At 38.1% G+C, this 27,983-nt stretch overlaps 1 protein-coding gene across 6 annotated transcripts in view; it reads left to right on the plus strand.

Annotated features, from left to right (window-relative positions):
* The window catches only part of MYO1B (myosin IB), a 113,004-nt gene that overhangs the window by 68,417 nt on the left and 16,604 nt on the right, over positions 1-27,983 (plus strand). For 2 of the 6 annotated variants that reach the window (XM_027678134.1, XM_027678136.1), the window contains exons 9-22: positions 392-539; positions 1,216-1,334; positions 2,143-2,229; positions 2,514-2,579; positions 7,515-7,520; positions 14,376-14,480; positions 15,997-16,059; positions 16,793-16,993; positions 19,229-19,455; positions 19,611-19,811; positions 20,863-20,956; positions 21,390-21,539; positions 23,665-23,733; positions 25,385-25,471. In XM_027678134.1, the coding sequence (XP_027533935.1) occupies positions 392-539; positions 1,216-1,334; positions 2,143-2,229; positions 2,514-2,579; positions 7,515-7,520; positions 14,376-14,480; positions 15,997-16,059; positions 16,793-16,993; positions 19,229-19,455; positions 19,611-19,811; positions 20,863-20,956; positions 21,390-21,539; positions 23,665-23,733; positions 25,385-25,471 (1,623 nt within the window). Of the gene's footprint in view, positions 1-391; positions 540-1,215; positions 1,335-2,142; positions 2,230-2,513; positions 2,580-7,514; positions 7,521-14,375; positions 14,481-15,996; positions 16,060-16,792; positions 16,994-19,228; positions 19,456-19,610; positions 19,812-20,862; positions 20,957-21,389; positions 21,540-23,664; positions 23,734-25,384; positions 25,472-25,776; positions 25,864-27,983 lie in introns of all 6 variants that reach the window. The other 4 variants (XM_027678135.1, XM_027678137.1, XM_027678133.1 and 1 more) reach the window with 3 other exon arrangements.

Here is a 27,983-nt window from a genome sequence, read left to right on the forward strand (position 1 = left end):
TTACCCAATGTGTGCAAATTTAGATTCTAAAAGTTATTGGTCTGAGAAGACAGGAGTACCTGTTTATTTGACTGTGAAATATTGGGTTGGGTTATAAACTAAATTAAGTGGCTAAAAAAATTACTGCATTTTAGAAACCCATATACTGAATGAGTCCTAGAAGTGGACTGGACTGAATGCCAGCTCCATTATCACATCTCCTTTAACCTGTCTTTTGTATTAAAAAATTTACTTGTCTAAGCATAGGAGTTATGCTGTGTACTTTTAGTAGCAAAAGTGTTCATAAAGCATTTCTAATTTATGTTAATGCAGATAAATGGTAAATTTCTCAAGTATGATCTGTTTAAATGTAGATGCTTTTATATAATAATTTTATCTGTCCCTTTTCCAGAATGCTATGCAGATTGTTGGGTTTATGGATCATGAAACACAGTCGGTTTTTGAAGTAGTGGCAGCCGTTCTGAAATTGGGAAATATTGAATTTAAACCTGAATCTCGTGCAAATGGCCTAGATGAAAGTAAAATCAAAGATAAAAACGGTAAGATGAGACTAGTGATGGGAGGAAAACCACTAATTTGTCTGAAGTCATTATTAATTTTGTCATTTCTGCAGACATACAATATCCTTACATATGAATTAGATTGTTTCCAGAGCTCACCCTCAGGCAAATATGGATTAAATTCTGTGCAATTTTGATTGCTCTGTTTGAAATTCCAAAAATGATCATTTTCTTTTTTTTTTTCCTACTTTATTAACACTTTCTTCTGAAATGTTGAATGGTGCTGTGTGTTTCTGTTTCTGCCACTTGGTTTTTCTGCAGTGGAGGCTTTTTGTTCTTTTGCAGTGATTATTTCTGCCTGTAATGTCAGATTCATTTGGTGATATTTTTGCAGTTGATACGTTTTGAAACTCCATTTATTTTCATTTGAAAGTTTTTCATTATGAAAAGTAATCTGTGATAAATGGAGGGAAAGTTTCTTCACAAAAATAACTGGATAGAAAGTGCTTTCAAAACCAATAACTCTCTTTCCTTGCACTGTGCGTATTTTTAACAACTTTGCTTGTCAGGGTAGTGGGGAGAGAATGTGACACTTCTCTTAAAGAGCACCTGTTTTGGAAAAATGCTACACTACTTAAAAGCTAGTAGTTTTGGGGAAGAACAAGCAATGGTTAGGAAGGATTCATCATATTTACACTTTGCTTTTTGATGGTAGAACTCAAGGAAATCTGCGAGTTGACGGGTATAGACCAGTCTGTCTTGGAGAGAGCCTTCAGCTTCCGGACGGTTGAAGCCAAACAAGAGAAAGTTTCAACAACACTAAATGTGGCTCAGGTAAAAAGAGGTCCTGATTTTATAGGAAAGAATTATTTTAAGTGGTAGTTTATTCCACGTGACTAAATCATTACTGCCCGAATGAAAACTACAACTAATCAGCTGTACTGAATAAATTACAAGCGTAAGTGTGCTTTTTTTTCCCCCAGCAGTTTCTAAATGTTCAGATATACTGGATGTTTTGTTTTCACGTGTGAATTACCTCCAAAAGATGAGGGATAGGAGAATGTTGTGGAGAATGTTGCAGAGATTGAAAAAACAAACAGTCCTGCACAAAGCACATGCTGCAAGTGTTGTGGCAGACTGCTTTCATTTAGGGTAACTGCTGTAATTGCATGTGAGTTGTATGCCTGGGGCTGCTGAGAAACTTTTGCTGCCAGTGTGAATTTATCTTCCTATACGGCTGCAGAGCCAGGCTGATTGCCACCTGTGTCTCATCAGCTCAGGCTAGCAGGAATGTGGTTTCTCTAACTGCAGCTGGTCAGGTCCCTTTGCTTAGGATTAGGGTGGGGGATGTGAGTCTTTAGAGGGTATCTGGAAGAGCAGGAAGGGAGTTGAAGTGCCCTGATTGTGGCTGCTGTTCCAGCCAGCCTGTGGCCAGGAAGGCAGAGGGGTGCACCACCAAGACACTGATGCTGCCTAAGTGTCTTGGCATCCCTTGTCTGGCTCCAGTGCCTGTTTAGGCAGAGCCACTGCTGCCTGTGCTGGTCTTACTCAGTTCACAGCACCTTTAAGATATGTCAGTGACAGAAAAAGGTTTGGTTTAGCCCAGCATTTATAACGTTTTTGTCTTCTTTTTTCTATTTAGGCTTATTATGCCCGTGATGCTCTGGCTAAGAATTTATACAGTCGACTGTTCTCTTGGCTTGTTACCAGGATCAACGAGAGCATTAAGGTATTGTCCTTTAAATTAAAGTGGACAGTAAAATTGTATTTACCAGTTTCATTTTTCCTCGTTGTACACTGTTACACGTGAATAATTGTATCACAGCTCAACAAATTGCTCTCTACTCTGTTTTTAAGCTTATAAAAATATTCATGTTAAGTGTATTTTGGGAAACCATACTTAATATTTTAGTTTACAGAATTTGACAGCCTATTTATGAGATACATTAATTTTCTTGATTCTCAAGTATGCAATGTACAGATGACTGACTCAATCTTTAATTTTTTTTTAAGGCACAAACAAAAGTGAGAAAGAAGGTAATGGGGGTGCTGGACATCTATGGCTTTGAAATTTTTGAGGTAAGACCTTTATAATGGTAAACATTTAATGAGAGAACTGTTATTAAAGCTTGATAGAGTAGTTCATGAATGTTTAATCAGAATACATGTAATTTGAATCAGTTGTGTTATTCCTGACAGAAAATCACTAGGAAAGTAAGCCAAAGAGAGATGTCTTAGCATCTCTAGCAATAGAAACAAATTTATGAAAGCCAAACTTGTGTTTTTTACATATAGAAAAATAAATATTTATGATGGATAAACTAAGTATATTTTGTTGTGACAAAGATTCTGAGCATAGGAGAAACTCTGGCACTGTCATTTCTGCCCTCAGGCATTTTGTGGGTGTCTTTGAACAAGCTTTGTATCCTGTAAAAAAAACCCAAAAACCTCCCAAAAAACCGCACAACAATAACTATATATTTTTCCTCTGTCAGAATTAAACAAGGAATTATATTGCATTTCATCTCAATTCACATAGATAAATATTCTATACTGATTCCTAGCTAATGATCTGTGGCTCACTGCTGTTTGTTTACAAGAGTATTTTTAGACTAGTGGTATTTTGAAACAAAACAATCAACCAGGAGTTTTTAATTGGGTTAGAGAGCACCAAGGACAGGGCATTTTCATAAATCTTGTTCTGACAGGTTTTTTTAAGAGATTTATAGATCTTCATTGAAATCTCTATGTGTTTAAACTAGAAACTCATCTAAGGAGAAAAATCAGAAAACATGCAGTCCTTACCCACTTCCCTACATCCCTCTTGAAAATCCAGAGAATGTGTTTAAACTGTGTAGAATAATCCAGAGAAGAGTAATTGTTCATGTGAGAGTGGTGTAAGTTTCCTTTCAGAAGCACAACATCCAACTATGTGCAAATCAAAATACCTCTATGAAGAGGAAAAAGAAATCTGATACTTGCTTCAAGGGTTTACTGAGCGAGGTTGTGCTGTTTGAATTAAACATAAGAGCATAGTTGTGAAAATGTAGTGCAAGAGATCAGGTGGCTGAATGGAGAACTCAATGCCAGATCTCTTTAGAGCTGGTCCTTGGCATACCTTTTAGAGAGCTGGGCAGTGGAATGGTACTTCTGGCATCCTTGGGCAGGACTCTTGCTTTCACTGGTTCTTTTGTGTTTGGTTAGGATAGATATGTATGATAAGGTGGGAGACAGGAGCTTGCACTGGCACACAAACCAACTGAGTAATTGTGTTTGTGGCATGGTGTTCCAGAGACAAGTTTCTTTCTCGCATGTAATTTTCTTTTTTTTGGTAGGAATTCAACATCTTGAAAGGTCACAAGTAAGTGGTTGAGTGCAGGAGAAAAATGAAAAAAAAAGGCTCTTTTCACTTACCTGTCATAATGAATTAACTTTCCCAATTCATACAAACTCAAAAGCTTTAAAATAATGGGTAGTTATTGTTCACTCCTTTAAATGCTGAGTATTGGTTTTAGTGGAAAAGGTGGTAGCGGTTTTGCCTTGTGACTTGAGGGTCAAATTCATCAGCAGATTCATACAAGGTGGGGCTCTCTCTCATGAGTTAATACCTATGGTGAGAGCACGAGCCAAGCAGCTTGGTTCAGCATCACAGAAACAGTGGAATTATTTTATTTCTGAGCATTCAGAATGAGTCGGGTGGTACGCCAGAAGCATACGTGTAGCTTGTACTGCACCATATTTTAGTTTAAAGGTGTTTGAAAAAGAAATTTCATTGGTTTAGGTTTCTAGAGGTGACTAGTACAGTTACTGGTGTTGGGACTACATGGCAGTACTATAATTCAGGGTAAATGATAGAAAAACAGTCCATTAGAAAATCCTGAATCAGCTGTACTTCCAGTACCACCTACTGAGCCATCCCTGTGTTCCCAGACAGGTTAGTTTTATAACCAGAAACTGCCAACTTACTCTCAATTGAATCAAAAGCAAATACATTCTTTCAAGGCAACCCAAAATTCATTTTTTATGCCGCTCTAGTTGGAACAAAAGATGAAGTTATGTCAAAATACCTAAACTGAGTAAAATAATTCTGTAATGAGCACTGTATATGCAAAGTGTAACTAGTCTTGTGGTTGCCTGAGTGAATGTCATGCAGTAAGGGCAATTAAGAGGATGCTGTCAAATATTTTTAAGTTCTGTAACAAATTACTGAATACCACAAAAATTATTAAAGATCTTGAAAAAATGATTACAAAATAATTATATTTTTGAGAATTTAGGCAACCACTTCCCAGAAAATATATTGTTTGAAGTTAATTATATTAAAAGAATCAATAAATGAATGAAATTTTAACACTGCTCAACACTGTGTTGTGGAAAAATGTAATAATATCTTAAGATTTATAGAATAACAAGTATAGTGGAATTTGGAGTATTTTGCTGTGTGGTACATTTGTATATACAGTGGCTAAATATGCAAAACATTAGCTGAAGTGTAGTTAATGACAGTAACTATATCCATCTAATCATAAATTACTTAAAACTTATGACTAATACTGTGCAGTTCCCTTTCAAACAGAATTCCTAAGTCAGATTTTGATTTTCATGTGTATTCCTGAAAGTTAGAACTAACACATACTCTACATTACCAGCAAAAATGCACTTAAAAGACTTCACCTATAAGCTTGTGCATTTTAAGTGTGTAAACTCTTTGACATGCTAATGGTAAAAAGGCTTATGTTAATCATGTTTCTACTCAGGAAGCAGGTAGGTTTTTTATTAGTGCGTGTTCTTTGACCTTAAGTGGCCTTGTGCCTTGGAAACAGAATTTATCCAAAACCATAGGTGTAACAGGAGTGTTTTATATACATACAAAATATTTACACGTGAAGCTTAATACCATGAAATAAGTAGCAAGATACGTGTTTACTGAAGGGTGATTTTTAGGGTTTTTTTTTCCTTTGGTGTTACACTTACCCATTAGAATTGCTGAAAGAATAAACTAATGATACTCTAGTTTATCTATTTTGTCCTGAGATTCTCACTTAAAAGTTATTGGAATACATTATAGAGTGGTCTGACTTCCACTGCAAAACATTAGTTTGCCTGAGGTTTTTGAGCGTTTTGTTTTATTTCATGATGGGTAGGGCAGACAATATTTCTTGGGCCTTATTCCTGTTTAGGATGACTCCTTTGATCATCCTACAGTTCCTCCTGTAAGAAGAGTGAGTAAAGAAATCCATATTTACCATTCTAAGAGATCCTACACTTCACCTTCTTGAGGACAATAGCAGTCTTGTTCTCTTGTATACAAATTGAACCTTATATAAATGAGATTTGTTTCATCTGTTTTTGAGTGATTAATTTATTTACTACTCACTGTGATTTCTACAGTTTTCTGTAGTTTAAGCTGAAGTTAATTAACAAAGTATCTGGAGGCTTCTTGAAATTTAACAAAGGAAAAATAACTGGAGTATTGAAAATGCTGGCATATACTCTTTGGGATTTGGTTTCTGCTAGTATATTTATCAAACACAGACTCCATTTTTCAGACAAACCCAAAGGCCATCCAAGAAAGCAGATATAAGGACTTGGCTGTCCAAAAATTCAGATTAGGGAACTTAAATCTATCAATAATCCTCAGCCTCCGTGGGTTTGGCTGATGTCATCAGCAAGCTTGGCTAAACAATCCACAGAATAGGTGCTGTAAACCTGTGTTTATTTTTGAATCCTGCCATGCCCTTTGTGGTAAATTGTAAGCTGGGACAATGTTTGGAAAGCGAAACACTGAAATTTTGGGTGGCTCTGTGTGAATTGTCTATGGGCAAGGATTTAGGGACTAGGATTAGTGTGCAAATGTAGGCTGCAGGACCAGGTTGGTTGTGTAACGCTGCTGGAGCTTGAGCAATGGGTTGAAGCCTGACACTAATTGCTCCAAGTATGTTTATCCGTATGTAGTCAGTCTGAAGTCTAGACTGTGATTTGAGATAGGGTAGGGATGATGGCTGGTGACACTAGGAATTTTAGAGCCAGCTCAATTCCAGACTTCCTGGGGTAGGTTTGAGGCTTGTCCCATTTTATTCCACGTTTGATTATGTATTTTTGGGCAGAAGCGGTTTCTGTATCTCTGCAAAGTGTCAGGGTAGGGTTAGGGTGGGGTTTATGAGAAAGAAGTGAAGGCTGTAGGAGGCAGGTGACTGAGGGCCTGGCAGGTTTCAGCAGAGATGAGCAGAAGGCTCTCTCTGTTTGGTTTGGGTGTTAGTTTTCTGTTGTGTACATTTTCTGTGTAGACAAGAGCTAGGGGATGTAAAAATGAATGTCATGGAGCAATAGTCAATATTTCATCCTGCCTAGCCTTCATAGATAAAAATGTCTATCTGCGCCTGTTGGCTTAAAGGCTTTTTTCTGAATATTCAGGTGCCAGTATGTAGCTGGTCATATGATGGAGTTCATGATTTGGAATGCAGTTTTATGAAAGTTAAGGCTGCTAAACAAGGCTTATTGTTGAAATTTGCCAGCTCCCAAGAAGACAGTTTGAGAGTGTGAACGCTTTCTGCTCAGTCCCTTGGCAGAGCAGTCAGTTCTACACATTTTAGCCTGACAAGAAACTGGGATGTGCTGGCGATAGAGGTGCAGAAAGAGAGGGACTGTTTCCATTTGGCCCTCAGACGTCTGCTGAGGGTTGACCTGAGGTGATCTGAATGCCTTGTCTTTGGTGACAGTATCTGACCAACTGCTTTTGCTCCAGGTACACAAGAACGTGCAAAGACGTGGCAGTATTCATCACACTCTGCGTAAACCCGAGCAGTAAATAAAAATATCACCAGAAAAAGAGCCAAACAAGCATTTTGATAGCACTTCTTTTCATTCATGATGATTAGCTTGGTTCTTGTGTGTAGAAGTCCCTTGTAGTGACAGAAAGAAGTTTGGTCATGCTGCGTTCACTGTGCAAGGTGTCACTTGGACAGTGATAAAATGCTAATAGCCTTACTGAAGGAATCTGTTAAAAATATGAAGAATGCAGTTTCATTATATTAATAAGTTCGTAGTTGTGCTAGTTATCTGTTTTTAGTGGGAGGTAACTAAATAAAGAGGGGTAATCATTGAAAATACCTTGGAGATATGCCATGGAGATATTTAAGGTATGAAAAAATTGGGGAGTTACTTCCCCTTTTTCCGTAAACCTATATAACAGCTTGGTCTGGTTGCTGACTGGTTACTTTGCCTTTTTTTGTCCTGTTGATTACATGAAGGAAATTACAGTTGCAGAGCATGCTGAGTTCTGAGAGATTGCCACTGGCCCAGGGGCTTCCCCCAACACCCCGAAGGATTACTGTACAGGAGAAGGGTCTAGTTATTTACTAGAAAGATGACATATTAGAGAAAAAAAAAATCCTTCAGAAGGAAATTGACTCATCAGGATTTTTCTTTATCTTAATTTTTTTCCCTTTTTTTTTTTTTATTATCTTTAGACTCTGGGAACCCTTTCTTCATGTCTTGAATTTGGCTCTAACTCAACCATGGATATCTGTTGTTTTGGTAGTTGCCTTTATCTTCCAGACAATAATTTCCAGCTGCTTTTTTCTAGCCTGTCTACCTTGCAACAGATTTCCTTTTTGAAATTGTTCAACCCTTTGCTGATGCCCATCAGCTTATCATAAACTGGCAAGTGGCAGTGCCAAAATGTGTGTACCCGTCCCTCTATTCAATTTGATCGCCCAGGGCAAAGCCAGTCTAGTGTGAAAGAGGAGAACTGAATTTTTAATCTATAATTCATCAATTACATCTGCTGGCAAGGGTTATGGAAGAGAGGAGCTTTACAGAGAGGGACCCTTGGTTTGGACTCCTAGATGCCATGGAGATTTAAAAATACAGTTAAAGCAATAATTTCCTTAAGCACTAGGATGCCCAGAAGCAGAGGTACATCCCAGGAAGTTAATCACCATTTAATTAATCACATTATAATGTAAGTATTTAGAGAGGCTTTTTTTGCAAAAGGCATGTTTATAAAGTAAATCCCATTGGCTGGCTGTTTTCAACAGAGGAAATACTTGAAATGCTGGAGCAAATATACACAAATGCTCTGCTTCAGGTTGTGAGAATAATGTTTTGCCCTACAGCAGCTATTTCTGTCTTAGTAGAGGAATGGCTCTGATTATATGGTAGGTTCTTGCCTATTTGTAATTCCTGTTGTCCCAGGACTATAATTTATCAGGTTGAGTTTGTTGAAGTGATTGTACCTGGGTGTTCCCATGAATCACACATGCATTGTGTGCACTGGAGTCACAGTAGTTTCTTGCCCTTTTAAGTCCAAATTTGTTTTAGACCTATGTGCCTGGACACCACAGCTGAGAGCAAGATGGATTTCAGAGTGCCCAGTTCTCTACCAGTGACAGTAGCATCAACAAGGACTGAAGTTGGTTGAGCTACACAAATGTGGAAAATGGATAATCCCTGAAGTTTTGGCATTTTGCTTCCAGTAGATACACTGAAACATGGTTTGATTACAAATATGTGGAATACATATAGTTATAAATATATGTGGAATATATATAGTTAAATGATATGCTTCTCTCATTCTTTGCCTGTAGAGATATTGACACAAAAGCACAGAGCGCCCTAATTTACAGAGATAAGTTTGATTACTCAAATGTTGGCATATGTGAAGAGGAAAAAAAGGATAAATATTGACAACATACCTTCACTAACTTTGAAAAAATTTTGAAAAATTGTTATAACTGAATCTCGTTATTACTGGGCCGTTTTTTTCTGAGATTAAAATAGTATCTTTTTTCACTTTCTTTACATGCAACCTTCCCATTTTGCTGATTTTTACTTCTGTAGTTTCGTCTCATAAACTCATATGCGTCTGTGGTCATACATAAAAATCCCTATCCCCAGACAACACAGTAGTATATAAATTGAATTTGCTGGTTGGTTTCATCCTTCATTCCACTATTCATCTCAGTGAAGTGAGTATGTTGGTCTTTTATCATCATTACTTTTGCCATCTGGCTTTTTCTCTAGGGGCCTGATGGAGCTACTTGCCTGTATTAGGAGGAGGTCAGAGACTTCTGTTGCCTGGAGCTGCAAAAATTACTCTGTGGGGCTATATGTGATAGAGCAAAAGTATCTCTGTATGTCTTTTTCCCTCCTCATATTGATGTAAAGTTCATTTTAATGGCATTAGTTCTGCTGATTTAATCTAATTTTTCTTTCACATGATGCTTTTCCTTTAAATACTTTTCATGTATTTTTTTAGTTGTATGTGTTCATATAATGTATTTGAAAAAGTGTTGCTGGACACCTTTTTGTCAGTATGGTTGTAGACTGAGCAATATGTAGATTTTTGAATTGGCCCTCGAAAAAACTGGTGTGATGAAAGATTAAGAAGGAAGAGGAGCTATTGAGAAACACCTGTAAGGTGTAATACTGATGATATAGCCGAGTCTGCAGATTCAGATCAACAACATCTGCTTGATTTGGGGAAAACAGTGGAGAGGACACAAGAAAATGGAACACTTAATCTGGGACTTTATTAGACAGGTGGAAGGTAGGAATTTATTCCTGCCTACTAGTATGGAAAAGTATCTGAGTTTCAACTTTAAGCAGGTATTGTAGTCGCTTTGTTGTCTTTGGAAATTACTGGGAAATGGGTACTTAAAAGTGAATTTGAATTCTGTATGGGGAGAGAAGTTTAGAAGGTATCTAGCATTGATAGTAAAATGCCCTGTTTTAGATATTTTCTTTTCATAAATCTAGTGGAGACATTTCTACTCAAGACCAGTAAGAGACCTTTTTTTTTTTTTTTGACAAAATTTTTTTTATTTTGTCTGTTTCCCATTAGTATTTTACTGGTATGAAAATGTATAAAGCCAGGAACATTCATATATGTTTTTTCAGATGATTTTATGATACACGAGTGGAATGTTTCAAAGAAGAAGTTAGGTAAAATATTAAGGAACAAAGAATATTTTCCATAGACTTTCAAGCACCTGTACGTAATTCATGTAATAGCAGTGATTCACAATAGAACTTTAAAGCTTTTCATGATTGACTCTTAACAACCTGAATGAGTAGAATGTCATGATCTACTTGTATATATAATCACTTTATTTTTGCATGGAGAATAATTTTTTTTAGAGTTCAAAACTTGTTATTCATGATATCCCACCCTGATACCCAGTAGTTTGAAGGTTGGTAAGGAATAAAGCTGTATGAACAAGACATCATTATTTGTGAAGTGAGAAACATGGTGAGGTAGGCTTTGATTTTTGTCAGTGAATTTTTCTACTTGTCTAAATTTATTGTTGCATCTGATAAAAAGATTGAGAGGATAAGCTAAGGGTGGTTGGTTGAACTGTATCTATAAATTTGACATGACTTTAAGCGTATCTCAGGTGACATTCTGTTTCCCAGCACCTTTAATTTAATTTGAGAGAGTGGTTTTATCTTCCCCAAAGGTTTTATTTTGTATTCCACGGTGATTTCAAAGGCGTACTTGGAAAGGCTGCCACAAAAATGCAGGGATGGAAGTGACGCCCTCAATGTTAAAGTAGCAGAATTACAGCCTGGAAGAGAGGCTGATACTTTGGGAAGATATACTCTTATTTTTTTCCCCAACATTTCCTAATATTTGAATTCGCTAACTCTGCCCAAATTTTGGGTCTGACTGTGCTGCTTCTGTGTTGGTCAAAACACTTTCTGTTGCTTAATGTGAGTGGTCAGTATGAGGAACAGGTACAGTCTCTGGTGGCTGGGTACCTCCAACCTGTGTCTCCTGAATGGATTTAGTGATGTGCTGTCACTGATATTGGTTATTCTCTACTGCCTTCTGAAAAACAATGTCAGAAGTCCTTTAGATCCCTTCTGGTTCTATTGTATTAATTTCTAGAAGCCTTCATTAAAATATTGGGGGACAATTCATTTGCGAGCATTCGTACATGCTTTGTGAAGCCCTCGCGTAATTAAAAATTGTAGATACCCATTAAGGCACATGGTGTGACCCTTGGGGATGGTCCTGTGCAGGGCTAAGTGTTGGATTTGATGATCCTTATGGGTGCCTTCCAACTCAGCATATTCTGTGATTCCATAAGGGGGAATAAATGTACAATCTCTGTTGCTGCACTCAGATTTGTCTAGAGAAAAACACTCTGATTGGTTTCTCATACAGGGTTTCTTAAAATCTGTAAAGGGAAACGCCTCTTTCTGAAGTGTATTTAATTTGCCAAATGTTTTCTGGTCGGTTCAGAGTTAAGTGTTTTGAGAATTTCAGTAATTCCAAACATTTTCCCTCATTTTCTTTGCTGTAATTAACTGTTAGCCTTTTACTCTGTATCATTCATAAAGAATAATATTGCTGCTGCTCTTCAATAACTTTTTTCCTGGAACAGCAATTTTCAGTGGCTTGGCAATGTCAAATAGAATTTCATAGCTCAGGGTGAGCTATTTGTGAAGAACTCTGTGGATTTTGGTTTGCCTTTTTTTGCAAACCATAAATATCACAGATACACAACGAAGCAGGAAAACATCTAGCAATTACTTTAATGTATTGTTAATGACCTTTTAGTTAGATGGTTTAGCTGGATTTGCTGTTCAGTTTCCATCCTCTTTTGATGACCAAGCCTGTATAATTTACGAGTGAAAAGTCCTGCAGCCCTTGTAATCAGAATAACATAGTCCTATGGAGAAACAGTCTCTCTGCATTGGGTGGCGTGTTCCTGGCAGGAGGATGCAGAGTGTATTTTACCCTTTCTCTTTGTCTAGGTGATGTGACAGCTGGGGTCCTTTTACTTCAAACTCAATATATCTGAAGTGATGGCCTTATCTGAATGTGTCAAATAAACTTAAATTCAGTCTTCCTCCACTATTCTCTCTTCCCTTCCCCATTCTCCTCTCCTGTTGCTGAGATTTGCATACCTAAGGTTATATATATGGCTTTTAGAGACCAAAGGTACACGGTGGTTTAGTGACAGGACAATGCAAGGATGTTGTTCTGTGTTACACTCTAATGTGTCTCAGTCTCATGGTTTATTTGATAATATTTGGACAGTACCTAAAGATATGCTTATCTATGAAGGAGTAATACATAACATTTATGTAGTACTTTGCATTTTCAATGATAAAAAGATTGATCTACTTGATGCACTAAATAAATGGTAATAGATGTATTCTGTATTGTCATGGAAACAGTATAAGTACTGACTGCAGTTTATTTAATTTCTTTTTCAACAGAATGCAGTAAGTATGACTTGTTTGCAGTGCTGATTTTGCTGCATGCCAAATTTTAACTCTCATCTAGAGCTATGCAAGTTTTGCAATCTGAGTGATAATTGCAGTTGGTGAGAGGGGCAGTTTGATGTGGCTGCAAAAGTTTGGTGATCAGCTATGATTTTGCTTCATCTAAAACTAAAATGACAAAAGTAATCTGTGCTACCTCAATATTTTCTAATCTGCTTGTGTGTTCTTAATCTCATTTAGCAACCAGATCCATAATTTAGACATTTAAATGATTGCAGTTGCCTTCAGTCATAAAAATTCTACCAGCATAAGTTGAGCCTCACAGGTATTGTACAACAGATTATTTGGTAGTGTAAAAAGGCATAGTGTTTTATTGTGCAAATTTTCAGTCTTCCTAAATAACAGGTGTTATTGATGACTAGTTATTAAGAAAAGAAAATAAAATTAGGGCAGGAGGGACGTAACCCCAAAACCCCAAAGTTGAGATATCCACCAGATATCCAAAAGTACTCTTGAGTGTAATTATTTCTGCAGATTTATATATGGGATTATTACAATATTGATTAGTCTTTCAAAAAAACAGTGAAGGTGCTGATTCCTTGTTCCTTTGAAACAGGCATTTTGACCTTGTCCTCAGAACGAGCACCTGGCCTCCAAACTGCACTCATTTAAGATAGTGGCGATAAAGTGGTGAACCACAGCTTTTATGTTGCAGTCCTGGCCCTGGTGAACATAGCAGTAAAACTTCAGCTGTCTTGAGCGTGCGAGAGCTTTCCCTGTGGTATTTGAGGGCTTGGTGTGGCCATGGTCTCTGTTGCTGACGTGTGTCCCTGTGGAAGCATGCTGCTGTCGTGTCACAGCCCTGCTCCTGCAGCAGCCCTGCCCTGGGGTATGGGGTAGGCTGCTGTGGCAGCAGTCACTGAGCAGCATTCCCGCTGCCCACCCTTTCTCCTGGGGTCTGCTCCAGTCCCTGGTCCCTTCTGCAAAGGGTCACACATCTGCTTGCTCCCTAACCCAGTTTTATATGCGTTAGCCTTTTAGAGGATTTTTGGTTGATGAAGTTCATTTGTTTCCCATCATTTCAAGGGGCAATTACATGAGCGGTTTGTTGGCAGGGAGGAGGTGGGTTGACCTTTAGAGCCAATAATCTCTTAACCCAGGCTCAGCTGCAACTGGAATAGCAGTTTGAGCCTCAGTCTGTAGTGAAATAGGATACTCTATTGGCTACTGAGTGGAAAAGAGCTAATGCTATCATTGTAATTTTATTTATCAGACCCTCTGGGGACTACATTTTACATATGGGGACAGATCAGTGCAGGCAAAATTTCTGTTGTTTATCCCCTGACACCACAGGTGCCCTTATGATTTATTCCAAGGAATCGATGTGCAGACATCATGAATAAAACCTACAGAGGATTTTGTCCCTTCCCAATGGAGAGAGCTTCAGGGAAGGATTTGATCTAGAATTTCCAAACTAATCATGATCTCAATCAAATATTACTCCAACCATCACATCACAAAACTGGAAGGAGTAGTTAATGCAGCAGCTTGTTGACTTGCAGCTGCTGCGGTAACTTACTCCAGCTGAGTTCCAGGGTGTTTACACAACAGCAGACACAAACATGTTTTATCTGACAGGACAACAGCTTTGAGCAATTCATTATCAACTACTGTAATGAGAAGTTGCAACAGATCTTCATTGAACTTACCCTCAAAGAAGAGCAGGAGGAGTACATCCGAGAGGTAATACTTGAATGGATCTTTCCTTATCCTCTCCTCTTTCTGTTGTCCTTGTAAAGATAAACAGGCATGCAGGCTGGAACCACCTTTCAGGGAGCAGAGTCACTTTTTGACCAGAGGACTGGCATGGAGCATGTTTGTGTAGGGCTGTGTGGTTAGTTCCATTAAGCAAAAAATGCTGGTTTGGGCTTTGTTTCACATTATGAGTTCTCCAGGTAAAAACCAGACCCAACTCTTATTCATGCATTGGCAACAAAGGCTGACAGTTCTGAGCAAGGGCTAATTAATTTATTAGAAGACTAGTATCACTTTCTGGTATTAGTGCCATTACCCTACAGTCTGTGTTTTGGATTACCCAGACACTTCTGGGATGGATGCACCTCAACAGCAGCCACAGCCAGTCCTTTTTCGAAAGGAATTGGCTGGCTGAAACAATAGCATGCAACATGAAAGAAACTACAAATAGAGTTCTGGTTCTGGTTTTCTTTCAGTTAAGTGTTGAAGGGAGCTGTGTGAGCTTTGTGGGTACATTTAAGATGTCCTTTGGAGTCCAGTCTGGTGTTTGATGTCATTCTGTGAGTGAACATCAAGCTGAAGTTTTAATAGGTTTTAGCAGTCTTCCACGTGATATACAGAGCTTAGACAACATACCAACTTGCAGCTGTAAAAACTGGCATACGCTGCCTGTACTCAAACTGGATGGATACCATTTTGCTGTATGAACATTCTTAAAAATTACATAAAGTTCCTGCCTTATAATCCTGAGGATAACATGAAATTTCAGCATGTCTTTTTTCTTTTTGCATTCAGTGGTGAACCATCATTACTGCAATTTGGTTCTTGAATGATATTTCAAATGCTCTGAAAAAAACTAAACTGTAAGAAGCACCGCAGAGTGTAAATTGAGAATGAAATTAGTATTTTCCTTCTTTCAGTCCTTTGCCCTATGAGTGTTACCTCGTGATGCATTGGCATCTCATCCTGGAAATTTTATTGCTGATATTTGAAAAAAGAATATTAAGAATATCTGAACAACAGCCAGACTCTGGATTTTTCAAATGGTCTCATCTAAATTTAGCCCTCTTTCTTCCTCCCATTTAAAAAAAAAAAAAAACAAAAAAAAACAAACAAAAAACTCAACAACTAAGAACTTTGAAATTTTGGTCTCAGATGCTCACAGTGAAACTGGATGATTTCCTTCTAAGCAGTGGGAGCGTGGGCAGCGCGGTGCTGGGTGGGAGGAGCCTGGCCCGGCGCCAGGGGAGTGCATGGGAAGCTGACACGGGTGGGGGAAAGGAATGGAGAACAAGTTTGGCAGCCACTCAAGGACAGTCATTTTGCACAGATAATGTTAGTGGTAGATGATTACATTTCTTAAAAAATAAAATTGTTGGTAAGCACACAGAATTAAGTTTGAAAGTAGTAACCTTGTTAGCTGGAATATAATTTTAATTACCTAGAGGAAGAGCTCCCTTGATTGTTTTCCTGTTCATATATTGATTTTTTTTTTTTTTAATAGGGGATTGAATGGACTAATATTGAATATTTCAACAATGCTATAATTTGTGACCTAATAGAAAATGTAAGTTGTATTCAAGAATATCTCTGAATATTAATGCATGGATTTAATTTATCTGTTAAGTCTGCATGCATCCTCACACACTTTAATTTTACGAAACAAGACATTTGTCGTATTATTCATCTTATTTTGTATGGTAAAAGTTTATTTTACTAAAAAAGGTGTTCTATAAAGCTACGGTTACTTTTTTAGAAATATTCAGCATTGCCTATGGAAAAAAATACCAAAACTAACCAACTCTTAAATGTTTGCATTTGCTGCTGTTTACAACAGCAGATATCACATGCTACATTGTAAATAACATTTCTTTTTGTGTGGAAGCTAGAAAACTCAATGACATGTTACTGATTGCTTGAGGTACGGAAAGTACTTGTAACTAATAAGAGGACTTCCTATGGACTTAATGTAGCAAGAAAAGAACAGTTTTTAACCATTAACATAAAATATATGATGGTTTTACATATAAACTGGCTACTTTCAGTTAAATTGGAGTTTCTACAGTCTGAGTAAATGACATAAAACATCAGTGTGAATTTCAAGATTCGTTAGCAGTCTTTCAAAAATGCAGGTGCTAAAAATCTCTTGGAAATGGTCATTAGGAAGAGAGCCAAGCTTTGAGGTGGCTTGAAGAATGTTTTTCTGGATAGCAGAGATCAAACAGGAGAAGGGTCTCCTTTTTATGCCTTGATGGAATGTGATGGGAATAAGTACTAAAGCTCTTGTCTTGAAACTTCAGAACCAAACTGGAATCCTGGCCATGCTGGATGAAGAATGCCTGAGACCAGGAACTGTTACTGATGACACCTTTTTGGAAAAACTAAACCAAGTCTGTGCCACTCACCAGCATTTTGAGAGCAGGATGAGCAAGTGCTCCCGGTTCCTCAATGACACCTCCTTGCCCCACAGCTGCTTCAGGATTCAGCATTACGCTGGCAAGGTACCTGGTGAAGCAGGGAGTACGTGGTGTGTGGGGGCTGCTGTGGCTGATTAAAAAATCCAGACCTGTCTTAATCGTTTCTGTCTCAAGCCTAAGATTTGGGATTTGGGCTGGAAGGTTTTCAGAAGTCATACAACGGTTGGGGCTGGAAGGGATCTTAAAGATTATCCAGTTCCAACCCCCCTGCCATGGGCAGGGACACCTTCCACTAGACCAGGTTGCTGAGAGCTCCATCCAACCTGGCCTTTAACACTTCCAGGGTTGGGGCATCCACAGCTTCCCTGGGCAGCTCTCTCCAGTGTCTCACCACCCTCACACTAAAGAATTTCTTCCTGATATCTGATCTAAACCAGCCCTCTGTCAGTGTAAAGCCATTACCCTTTGTCCTGTCACTACATGCCCTCATACAAAGTCCTGCTGCTCTAGCTGAAAATCAAGGCCAGTTCTCTTCTCATCATGTGCTTTAGCGCTGCTGCTTGTCTCTGGAAAGAAAACATTGTTTACAATGAGAAAAATTCATGCAAATTTGAGGGCAACATATTTTGGAGGACATGTTCTTTGTCACTGAAGTAGCTGCAGTCCTTAGTCACGTTGTTGAGAAAGTGGAGTTTGGTACATTTGAAGGAACTGAGTTTGATACTCTATTTAAGCAGATGGAAGAGAAAGCTATACAGAGGGCTTGCAAAAGTATTTGCTTTTTACAAAATGAACAATATGAATAAATATGAGTCTGACAGCTTTTTATTAATGAAAATCAAAAATAATTAAATTGGTAGAGTGAAGACAATTTTTTAAAAAAAATTCAAAAGTAAATGTAGGGTTGCAACTATGCCTCTTGTCTGAATCTGCTGAAGTGATAATTTCACAGAGCAGAGACTATTTAGAAAGTTTTTCATTTACCTTGGACTGCTTAATACTTTTTAATATTTTCTCAATCTTACAGTTTTGAATAGCTCAACAATTTGCTCAGTCAAAATAGTTCTGGAAATATCAGACTTTCAGTCTCTGAGGCAACCATTCATTAACCTAACATTATGTATTTACCAGGAAGGTTTTGTAACTGCATATAATCTCACAGGGATTAATACATAGGTATTTCTTTGGTTGTCAAAATTCAAATTGAATTGAAAATACCCCAGTACTTTGGGAAGGACTGCACAGAGACTGTGCCTTAGCAGACACTGAGGATCCTTGATTGTTACGGGCATTTTCTTACCCAGCAGAGCAGCCAGTGAATTCCTCCTATTTTGGGAGGAATGTTGTTTTTCCATCCTCATCTGAGAACATTTTGATCTAGTCACTGGACAACAAAAGTTTGACCCTCCTTTTATGAAATATAAGTAAGTTCATACGAACAGGTTTTTTTCAGTAGTGGCATTTGCTACACCTGTCAGAACCAGAAACATGTTCTCCAAAGTAAAATGCTGCCTGAGTTCCCAGTGACTTGCTATTGTGTAAAATATGGCTATGTCAGTGCTAGTTTTATTCGGTATTCTGTGTACATAGTACATATCTATGCAGAACTGAGAAATCATGAAGCTGAAGAATCTGTATTACCAGCCAGATGACTTGTCACAATTAATCAAATAAGTTTCCTACCCTCAAAAATTAAAAAAGCCAGTAGCAATCCGAGATCTGCATGAAGTTCCCCTGGATGCCTCCTGGGTCTCCAGCTGCAGGTCAGACCTTTGTATCGTGCTTGTTGTTGTTGGACTGCCTTCCTGGTAGAAGTCCTTTAAAATAACAGTCCCCTGAGGACTGCACAGCGAGCTGCTTGCTGCTGCAATAGCAAGAGGTGATATTTCATATTGTGCTTCAGTTAGGCAAATAATGTAAGCATTAGTAATTTGAAAGGAAAGGGTATTTTTGCTGTTGTGAGTCAAAAGAGAGGGAGAAAACCTTTTGTCAGCCAAAAAAAAATGATTGGTTTGGAGTGTGGCAGGTGGTGGTATATCAGAGTTATCATGGAAGAAGGGTTTGTCCCATTTCAGAAACAGAATTGATCAGCACAGGGAACTGTTAGCAGTATGAGAAAATGCATCTTTCTCAGGTAGCATGTTCACAGAAATGTTATCCAACAAAAGTCTTCCAAATGTCAGGTTTAAAAAGAGAGCTGAAATGTCTTTTGTTTTGGATAGTGAGAAAGAGGGAGAAATTAATTTCTTGGGTCAATTTTGAACTGGCCTATGTTATAGTTCAAAACCTGCTCTGATAAGACTCTTCTCTATTTTTCAGGTTATGTACCAGGTGGAAGGATTTGTTGATAAAAATAATGATCTTCTGTACCGTGACCTCTCCCAGGCCATGTGGAAGGCCAACCACTCTCTCATCAAAGCATTGTTCCCAGAGGGTAACCCTGCTAAGATCAACCTAAAGAGACCACCAACAGCAGGTTCACAGTTCAAGGCTTCAGTTGCTACCCTGATGAAAAATCTCCAGACAAAAAATCCAAACTATATCAGGTAAATTACCCTATGGCAAAGCTTTGGTGAACTTAAAAAAAAGTCTTGATATCCAAGGATAAATGGATAAACTATTGAAATCTATGGTTGATACTCACAAGAACAGTTGTTGACGTGTACAGCGCTGCAAAGGAGTGTCCCTTTTCCTTTTCCAGGTGCATTAAGCCTAATGACAAAAAGGCTGCACACATTTTCAATGATGCCCTGGTGTGCCACCAGATCCGCTACCTCGGTCTCCTGGAGAACGTCCGGGTCAGAAGGGCGGGTTATGCATTCAGGCAGGCGTACGAGCCTTGCCTGGAAAGGTACAAAATGCTCTGTAAGCAGACATGGCCCCACTGGAGAGGGCCAGCCAGGTAGGTAAACAGCAGTATTCTTACGTGTCCTGAGTGAAATTATTATCTTCCACGTGTTCTGATTTTTTTAAAACGTTTTGCATACATTGCAAAATGAGTATATTGCAGCCTTTACTGATTTGGGTCTGGAAGAAAAGGTGAGAGAGAGAGAGAGAAAAAAAGATATTGGAGTGGAATCAAAATTACTAGGAGTCTGGAATGATCAGGAGGGCACTCTACCTTTAATAACCAACATTCAAAGGGTAGGAGCACTCATTTCCTTGAAGAAAGCCATACAATCTTCCTCTGTCCTTTCAAGAATGATTTTACATAGTGATTGGGGAACACTTAGGAGATAATACCTCTTGCAAATCAATTGTTTTAAATATATACTTTTAAATTGCATAGTATTCACGCGTATTTTTGCAAATAATGTCTGGGGTAGGCAAATAAGCTTCTAATAATTCTTTTTGCATGTGACCACCAATAGCGTGATTTAAACTTCCTTCATAATAGATTAACATCTTTAGCTGCAATTTAAATCTTTGGGTTTTTAAATCTTTCGGTTATCAAGATAATGGTGGAAGTGCAGCAGTGATAACAATAGCATTGTAATAATCATTGCAAAGATCTGCAAAATTCCTCTCTCCTCTTTTCTGTTAATGTTCATAAAATGCATTTGGTAAGAGTGGAACACTAGCATTTGTCAAACTTGTCAGTCTGTGTTTCACATTTTGACATAAGTGTGAGAACCCTTCCTTTTTCTTTTCTTTTCCTTTTAAGTAAAATAATTATAGATGTAAGAGGAAAAAATAGGCCATTGCTGATGCTGTAAAATAAAAATTGCTCTTATTTCATCAAATTATTCTGAATCTTTGCAGTGATTATTCTTGCCTTTAGCTAAATAACCAGTGAATAAATGAGTTAAGTTTTCCATCTTCTTATGTTAAGCACTATTTAAGGGTTTAAAATATGCTTTCCTTTACTTTCCATAAATTAAGCTGTGAATATGTAAACTAAGAAGTTTCAGCGCTGGAGGTCGTGTTTGTTAAGCTCATTTACTCCTTCTTAGGGCTGGAGTAGAGGTGCTGTTTGATGAATTGGGAATCCCAGAAGAGGAATTTTCATTTGGTAGATCAAAGATATTCATCCGCAACCCAAGAACAGTAAGTGAAAAATGCCTTCTGTAAAATCCAGCCCTCTCTCATGAGGACAGCCTGTTATGAGCTGCATCATTCACTACCTGGTTCCTACAGATTCTTCTCCCTGCAGTGCTTTGATATATTGCTGTGAACGTAGCATTTAAAAAGGAACTTGTTAATGTTAGACCCATTAAAATTGGTGTGAATCAAGACTCTGCAATAGCTTTAATTTATTGTAACTTTTATGCACTGAGTTGTGACAGTGTGTCTGCCACAAATCTTGGTGTATCTGCTTATAGCTCTGGAGATAAATAAAATAAAATGTGTCTGAGAGGGGACTTGAGTAAAGAAGAGACTTCTCTTAGAGTATCTGTGCTTATGGGTTTTTTTTTCCTTGTCTCTTCCTTCCTGCTCTTTTTCTTCCAATATCAAACAAAACTCTACTGCCCCCCCCCAGCTCTTCAAACTAGAAGATCTGAGAAAGCAGCGGCTGGAGGACTTGGCTACTCTGATTGAAAAGATTTATAGAGGTTGGAAGTGCCGTACTCGCTTCTTGTTAATGAAAAAAAGCCAGGTTGTGATTGCTTCCTGGGTCAGGAGATACGCAGTAAGATACTATCCTTACTAAATGGGGGGTTCTTTTCGTTGTTTAATACATATAACTTTCATAGGATATTTTTCCTTGATAAGTATGGAGAGGTGTCGAAAGAATTCAATTTTATGTTAATATTTAGGTACCAATAGTGTGAATAAAGACTCTTTAGTTTCTATAGACTACTATTAAGTGTTTACATTGTGCTTGCTCTTAAAGAATTAAAAAGCTCACCAGAGTCTTTTAACTCTGGGAGATCAGGATTTTGATTTCTGTGGCCCAGCTGGGAACAGTCTTTTTCATTCATCTAAAATGTTGTGCTGCCTGACATTTACAGTGCTTTCAAAACATATGGTTAATGTGTAAAAAATGTTCAGTAATATACATGTGCAGTTCTGTGGAATTCAGTCATTCCTAAGCCTTTTTGTATTTTTGCCTTATTTGGAACCTTTGCATTTGAGGCTCAAGAATGCTGCTTCCGAGGATCCCAGGGATTTATTTTAATTATAACTCCTAAGACTTGTAATTCAGTATCATTATTGATACAGTTCTAAAGCAGTTTCAAATCTGTCTATGGACTGGATGTTTTGTTCCATGAACTGAACAGCCCTGTTATACGACTCTTCCATGTCTTTTTGTCAGTTACTAAATAATATTGACTTATATGATAAAACAGATTTGTTTTTAAATTTGAAACCCATTCTTAAACATCTCAGCTGCATTTTGTTATTGTTAGAGAATAGCACAAGCATATCAGAAAGCTTGATAAAATATGGAAAAAAGTGTTCTTAAACTACATGTTGCAGAGTTGACAATCTGTTTTTCAGTTGACAAGCACTTCTGTTTGTCATCTTGAAAGCCATTAGTGTTTGGTTCACTTCTCTTGGATAATTAAAGGGAGATATAGATAATTTGGAAAAAGTATGAATAAATGCTTTTTTACTGTAAAAACTCTTCTCTCTGAAGTTGTGTGATTGAATGCACCACTTCTACAAACCACATCGTTACAGAATTGCATTATGCCCATATGGCTTCATTATGATCTCATGAAATCTTAATCAATTTAAAATGGAGTTACTACAGCTAGATTGGTGCAGCTTTAAATATGAAAAAATGAAAACAAATACATGACCAAGCACTGTTGATTTCTTAACTGTAAACCTTTATTGGGTCACTGGTGAAGCATGGCAGCAGTTGTCTTATCAGTTACAGGCGATGATAAAGACATTTCCTCAGCCTCTTCATGTAGATGGGAGGCACCATTCCCCTAACCCAGGATGACTGTTAGGCACTGTGCTCTGGAAGGTTTCATAATTAATCCCTTGCATGAAAAAAGCTTTTTGACAACTCCTTGTGCTGGAGGCTTGACTCAAGGATCTGCAGACACTTGCCTGTCTGTCCCTTTGCAAGGCATGACAGACGTCAGTCATGGCATGAGTGTGGCCTAGAGTAGATTCTCTCCAGCTTCCTCACGGAGATGTTCACTGTCATTGAGTGGACTGAGTGTATAAAAGTATAAAAAAGTGTAAAAGCCTTGTTACAAATTGTATCAAACTTAGTATTACACTAAACACTGGGCTACTGGAGAACTGAGCTTTTTAGAAGGAAAATGTTTGCCTGTCCAGGGAATTTATTGTTCAGACTAGTGTACTTGAATAATACTCCAGCATTTCATTCAGGAATCCGTGGTTTTGGTTTTTTCCTGTTCCTAAGTTATCATCAGCATTTGGTATAGTAAAGGGTCTGCGGGTAACAGGAACAGCGTAAGTCTTATGAAAAGGTGGTAAAAAGCTTAGCCAACAAACCTGAGCATTTGTGACAGTTTGTGTGCTACTCTGGTGGTGGGAAAGACAAATAAAGCTGTTACTGTTAGCATTTAATCTGCATTTGTGCTGCTGACCATGAACTTAGTGTTTCTGTAAACAGAGAGTGACATTGTCCATGCAGCATTGTTGGTGTGCTTTGTTTCCCCTCGAGTTGGACACAGAATCTGCACTCTGATCTGCTCGGTCAAAAGTTGTTCACTTTTTACATTCATCCTGAAGCATATTGTCAAATGTTAGTAATGAAAGGTTTACTATGCAGTATTTTACAGTTGCAATATTCTGTTCTAAGCATCACGTATTTATTTCCAATACAGCAAGAAAAAAGGTATCAGAAGATAAAGAGTTCAGCTATCATAGTACAGTCCTACATCAGAGGATGGAAGGTGAGTTACTGCTGCAGCTGTCTCTGTGTGATGAGGTAAGGAGCAGGTCAGAAGACACATTCCAAATGCTCTGAGGCTCCTGCCTTTTTTGCCTTCTATCCATGGAGCTGTGGCTGTGCTGTAGCCATTGTTAAACACTCGTGTTTGCTGTAGAAGAGGTGAGTTTGGGACATCTGCATTTGCTTCCTGGGCTATAAATCCCCGCAAACTCTGCAAATGGAATTCTGGGACCACACTAAACTACTGAGTTATCCTTGAGGCATCTTCTGCCAAAGAATTTAGAGAGAGGAGGCCTCTTTACAGGGGCTTGAGTGTGAATAAGTGAGTCTGGTGATCAGAGCACGTGTAGGTACATGCTAATCAGGCAGCCCAGCAGCTCCAAAGCAGGATGCTCTGGGACTCTGCCACTGATCTTTTGCAAACTGTAGTGTTGGAATGATTTGGTAAGAAATAAGTTGTAATTGACAGTTATTTTACGGTTAACAGGATTCTCAGAGAATAAAAAAAATTGAAAGCTGGTTTAAAATAAAGAGTTTGGATTGCCTGGGCAATATGTTACTTGGGTTAAGTCTTTAGTTCTCCTCTGTCTGCTAAGAGGAGTGTAAATGTTGAACAAGTAGTTATTTGCTATTAGCTTGTCCTCTGCTTCAATTTGCTATAACTTTGCTTCCTCTCTGAGAGGTTTGTACTTTGCGAAGGGATAATTCTGCAGCCACTGTAGAGATTTAAGGAGTGATGCTTTAATAAGAGGTAAAAATGAGGTTAACAGCTCATATGAAAGCAGCCACAGTGCTCAAAGCAACCATTGCTGTCCAGCTTCAGAAAAAATGACCTTGGGCTCCTCTGTTTTCTTATTAACTCTTCTCCACCCTGCTAAAGGTGTCTGTCCCCTCTGTTTAAGGAATAGAGAACTGCCTTTAGTTCTGGAGCCAGTTTCCTTCCTGTCATACAGGGAAGGGGCTGCAGTTACTAGCTATTGGTGTAAACAGCCCTCTCCTGCCTGGAAGGCTTTAAAGTTTGCCAGCAATAAGCTAGTGTAATTTGATTTTGCTATTTTTCTTGATTTTTACTTTGTCTTTATTATTTTGTTTAAATGAGTTAAAAATATCCTTTCGGTCTTTCTATTGATGTGCTGTCTTTTCCCATGAGTGTTATTTGAAGAAAACTGGGTTAAAAGCATCATCTTGAGTTATAGTTTTCTCTTTGCCATTGGAGAACAAGCTCTTTCGCAGTAGCATTACTGTGCATGAAAGCCTGGTATGACAGCAGCCTTTAGTGTGACCTAAAGCCAGGCAATTTACTTGTGATTTATTCTTTATTGCAGTCTAAATGGGTAAGACATTTACGGTGTGGAGAAAAAGTATTGTTGCCATTGTGCAAATAGACATACAGATATCTCAAATAATGCAGCAAATCTGGGAGAAAACTGAACATTGAACTAAGATGCCCTGAAATGCCAGTCCCAAGCTCTCTCATGTGCACAGAATCCTCCCTAGAACAGCAGATGTTATGCTGTGTGCCATTTGTGAATGTATTTGTTTGAGGATTTGGAGGCATTGTTTTTTGGTTTTGCCTAGATTTACAGGTTGCAGTGCCTTAGTTTAAAATCATAAAAATTAGTTAGTAAAATAATGTTTTCAATTGTCTACAGGCTCGGAAACTTCTTCGGGAACTTAAGCATCTGAAGCGCTGTAATGAGGCTGCCACAATAATTGCCGCCTATTGGCACGGTACTCAGGTGAGAACAGGGCAATAAACTGTGCCTTTAAACGTCCCTGTATGGAATGAAGAAGGCCCTTCAGGATGGTCATCTGTGAATATTTGCAGTGGCTTAAACTGCTGTTACTGCTTATACTGGTTTTCCTTTGGTTTCTCTTTGCTGCTAACATGTTTTAGCTACCGCAGCCTGGGAAGCTGGGACACGCTTTAATATTTGCTGTTTGTAGTGACTGGTTTCTTTCTTTCTTTCTTGCACCAGTGGGAACTTGCAGTAACCTTTTCTTTCCTAAGCTTCTCTATATCCTATTTTCAAATGCATCACAGGCTCGAGGGGAACTGAGACGACTGAAAGAGGAGGCTAGAAATAAACATGCTATTGCTGTTATTTGGGCTTGCTGGCTTGGATATAAGGTACTTCATGCACAAATCACATGCCACCCTTCATTACCCAACAATATCAACGTTTAATTAGTACTAAATAGTGAGAATTAACGACTAATACAATTCACTCTTAAATAATAGAGCATGATCATCGATTCCTTCCATTTCCATTCATGCCACCCTTAATAAATCTGATAGCATTCTGTATGCCAGTTTTTTTTGTACAGTAGGAAATTCTTTGCATGGCAACCAAGTAAAGATTTGCACTAACAAGCCATTAGGCTAAATTAAAAATGACTAGACTACAGTATTCTCAAGTTAGGGAATGCATTTAACTACATGTGAATAAGCATGATTTGTGGGGGGAGAGAAGGTCGGGGTTTTTTGGTGTCTTCCCCCCCAGCCCCCAACAAGTGCTTTCAGTGACACTGTGTTAGTGATCCAATTGAGATTTTCACCAGGCTGTATAATCTGCATCATGGACAGTCTTCATCTACAAGTTCAAAACAACGCTATTTTTTTAAATTTTAGTTTTAATTGGTTTAATTGATTCTCTGGCTGTGATTTGAACCAGTAAGAAAATTTCAGTAACTACAAGTAAAGCACAATTTTATGAGCTGATCTTTTAGCAGAAAATGATGTTAGTTTGCAATTCCAAACTTACAACCCTAGAAAAATCCCAGGAATTCCAGCATCAGCTGTTTGTTTTCAAAAGCAAAGTCCCACTGAAAGATTCTTGCTAATCCCCAGCCTGTAGTTGTGGGTTATGTGAACGTTTGAAATGCTGCTCACTAGAGGTCAAAAATGTATTGGTTTCAATTAGTAAATTCCTAATTTAGTGGCAAACCATATTCAGTACATACATTGAATTTAAAATATTTTTCAGTTATTATTTAAGTTGGGGGGCAGATGTCAGAACACCTGGCCAACTAGAAGGAGAAATGTGCTCAAATTACATCTGGAGTATAATGCTGAGTTTGACCTTGACTATTTGGGTATAAATCTATTAGATTTCTAGTGAAATGGCAGCCCTATGAATCCAAATGAGCATGTACAAAATTTCCTTCATACTAGGGAGCTTCTGGAACTTTTCACTTCTAGGTTGATATTTAGGTAACTACACAATTCGACAGACACACTGCTTCCTCTACATTCGTTTAAGCACAATATATTGAGAATTTATTTTTAACCAGAGTTCCTTTCACCAAAAAATTGGTCAGTACTGCTGAATTGATATTTATTTTCCTAGGTTTAAGATGTTGTTTAGAATTAAAAGATACCTCCAGAAAGTGGATGCAATAGTGTTAACTCTGTTAAAGCTCCTCATATAAATGTTTATTAGATTTGGACAATTTTTAACATGGCTTTAGTAATTATTTTTATCAATTGGCTCACAGGAATTTAATGAAAAATTGTCTCCTTATTCCTTAAATATAAATAGTTGAAATATAATAATATATATATCTAAAGATGATAATCTAAATTGAATTAATATTTGAAAAAGAATTAGTCTCTGATAAGAGATAATTTTTGTTGGTGTGATGCTTTATCTGTTCCAGAGGAATATGTGGAACAAAAGTTTCTAGAAGTTATCATCAGAAATCACTTGCTTTACAACCCCCCCCAAACCAACAAAAAAACCCAAGAGTGAGCCTCAAGTACTCAAGTTTCCTTCCTTTTCACAAGATAGGCAAATACTTAGCTTTGCATAGTTCTTGTTTTTACGTTGCTGTGTAGTAGGAGCTTTTCTTCCCAGCAGATGAGTGTAATCTTAGAGTCTACATCTAACGCACATTAACCTTTCCAGCTGCATCAGAGGAGTGTGACTGGCACAGGCTGGAACTGTGCTGCACAAGTCTGATAACTTATAACTTGACAAGTGCAGATATATGGCGAGAGCTGCCGTGACTGAGCCTGTAATGCTGGAACTCTTCCTTTTACTTGAACGTTGTCATCAGATAGCACTGGTATCTCCTAAAATGTGACATTCTGTCAGGTTGCCCACACATGCCTCTGTGGTTAGAACACTTTGCGAATTGCTTTCCTAAGATGGAATGATTTATGAAAGGTAGGTAGGTGCCTCCCTCTTTGTACATGAGGAATGCACCAGGTTTGGGGGCTTCTACCCCTTAATTCCATAGACAGACATC

This window comes from Neopelma chrysocephalum, unplaced genomic scaffold (assembly GCF_003984885.1).
Source record: "Neopelma chrysocephalum unplaced genomic scaffold, ASM398488v2 Primary Assembly neopelma1_44, whole genome shotgun sequence".
In the NCBI taxonomy this organism is placed as follows: Eukaryota; Metazoa; Chordata; class Aves; order Passeriformes; family Pipridae; genus Neopelma; species Neopelma chrysocephalum.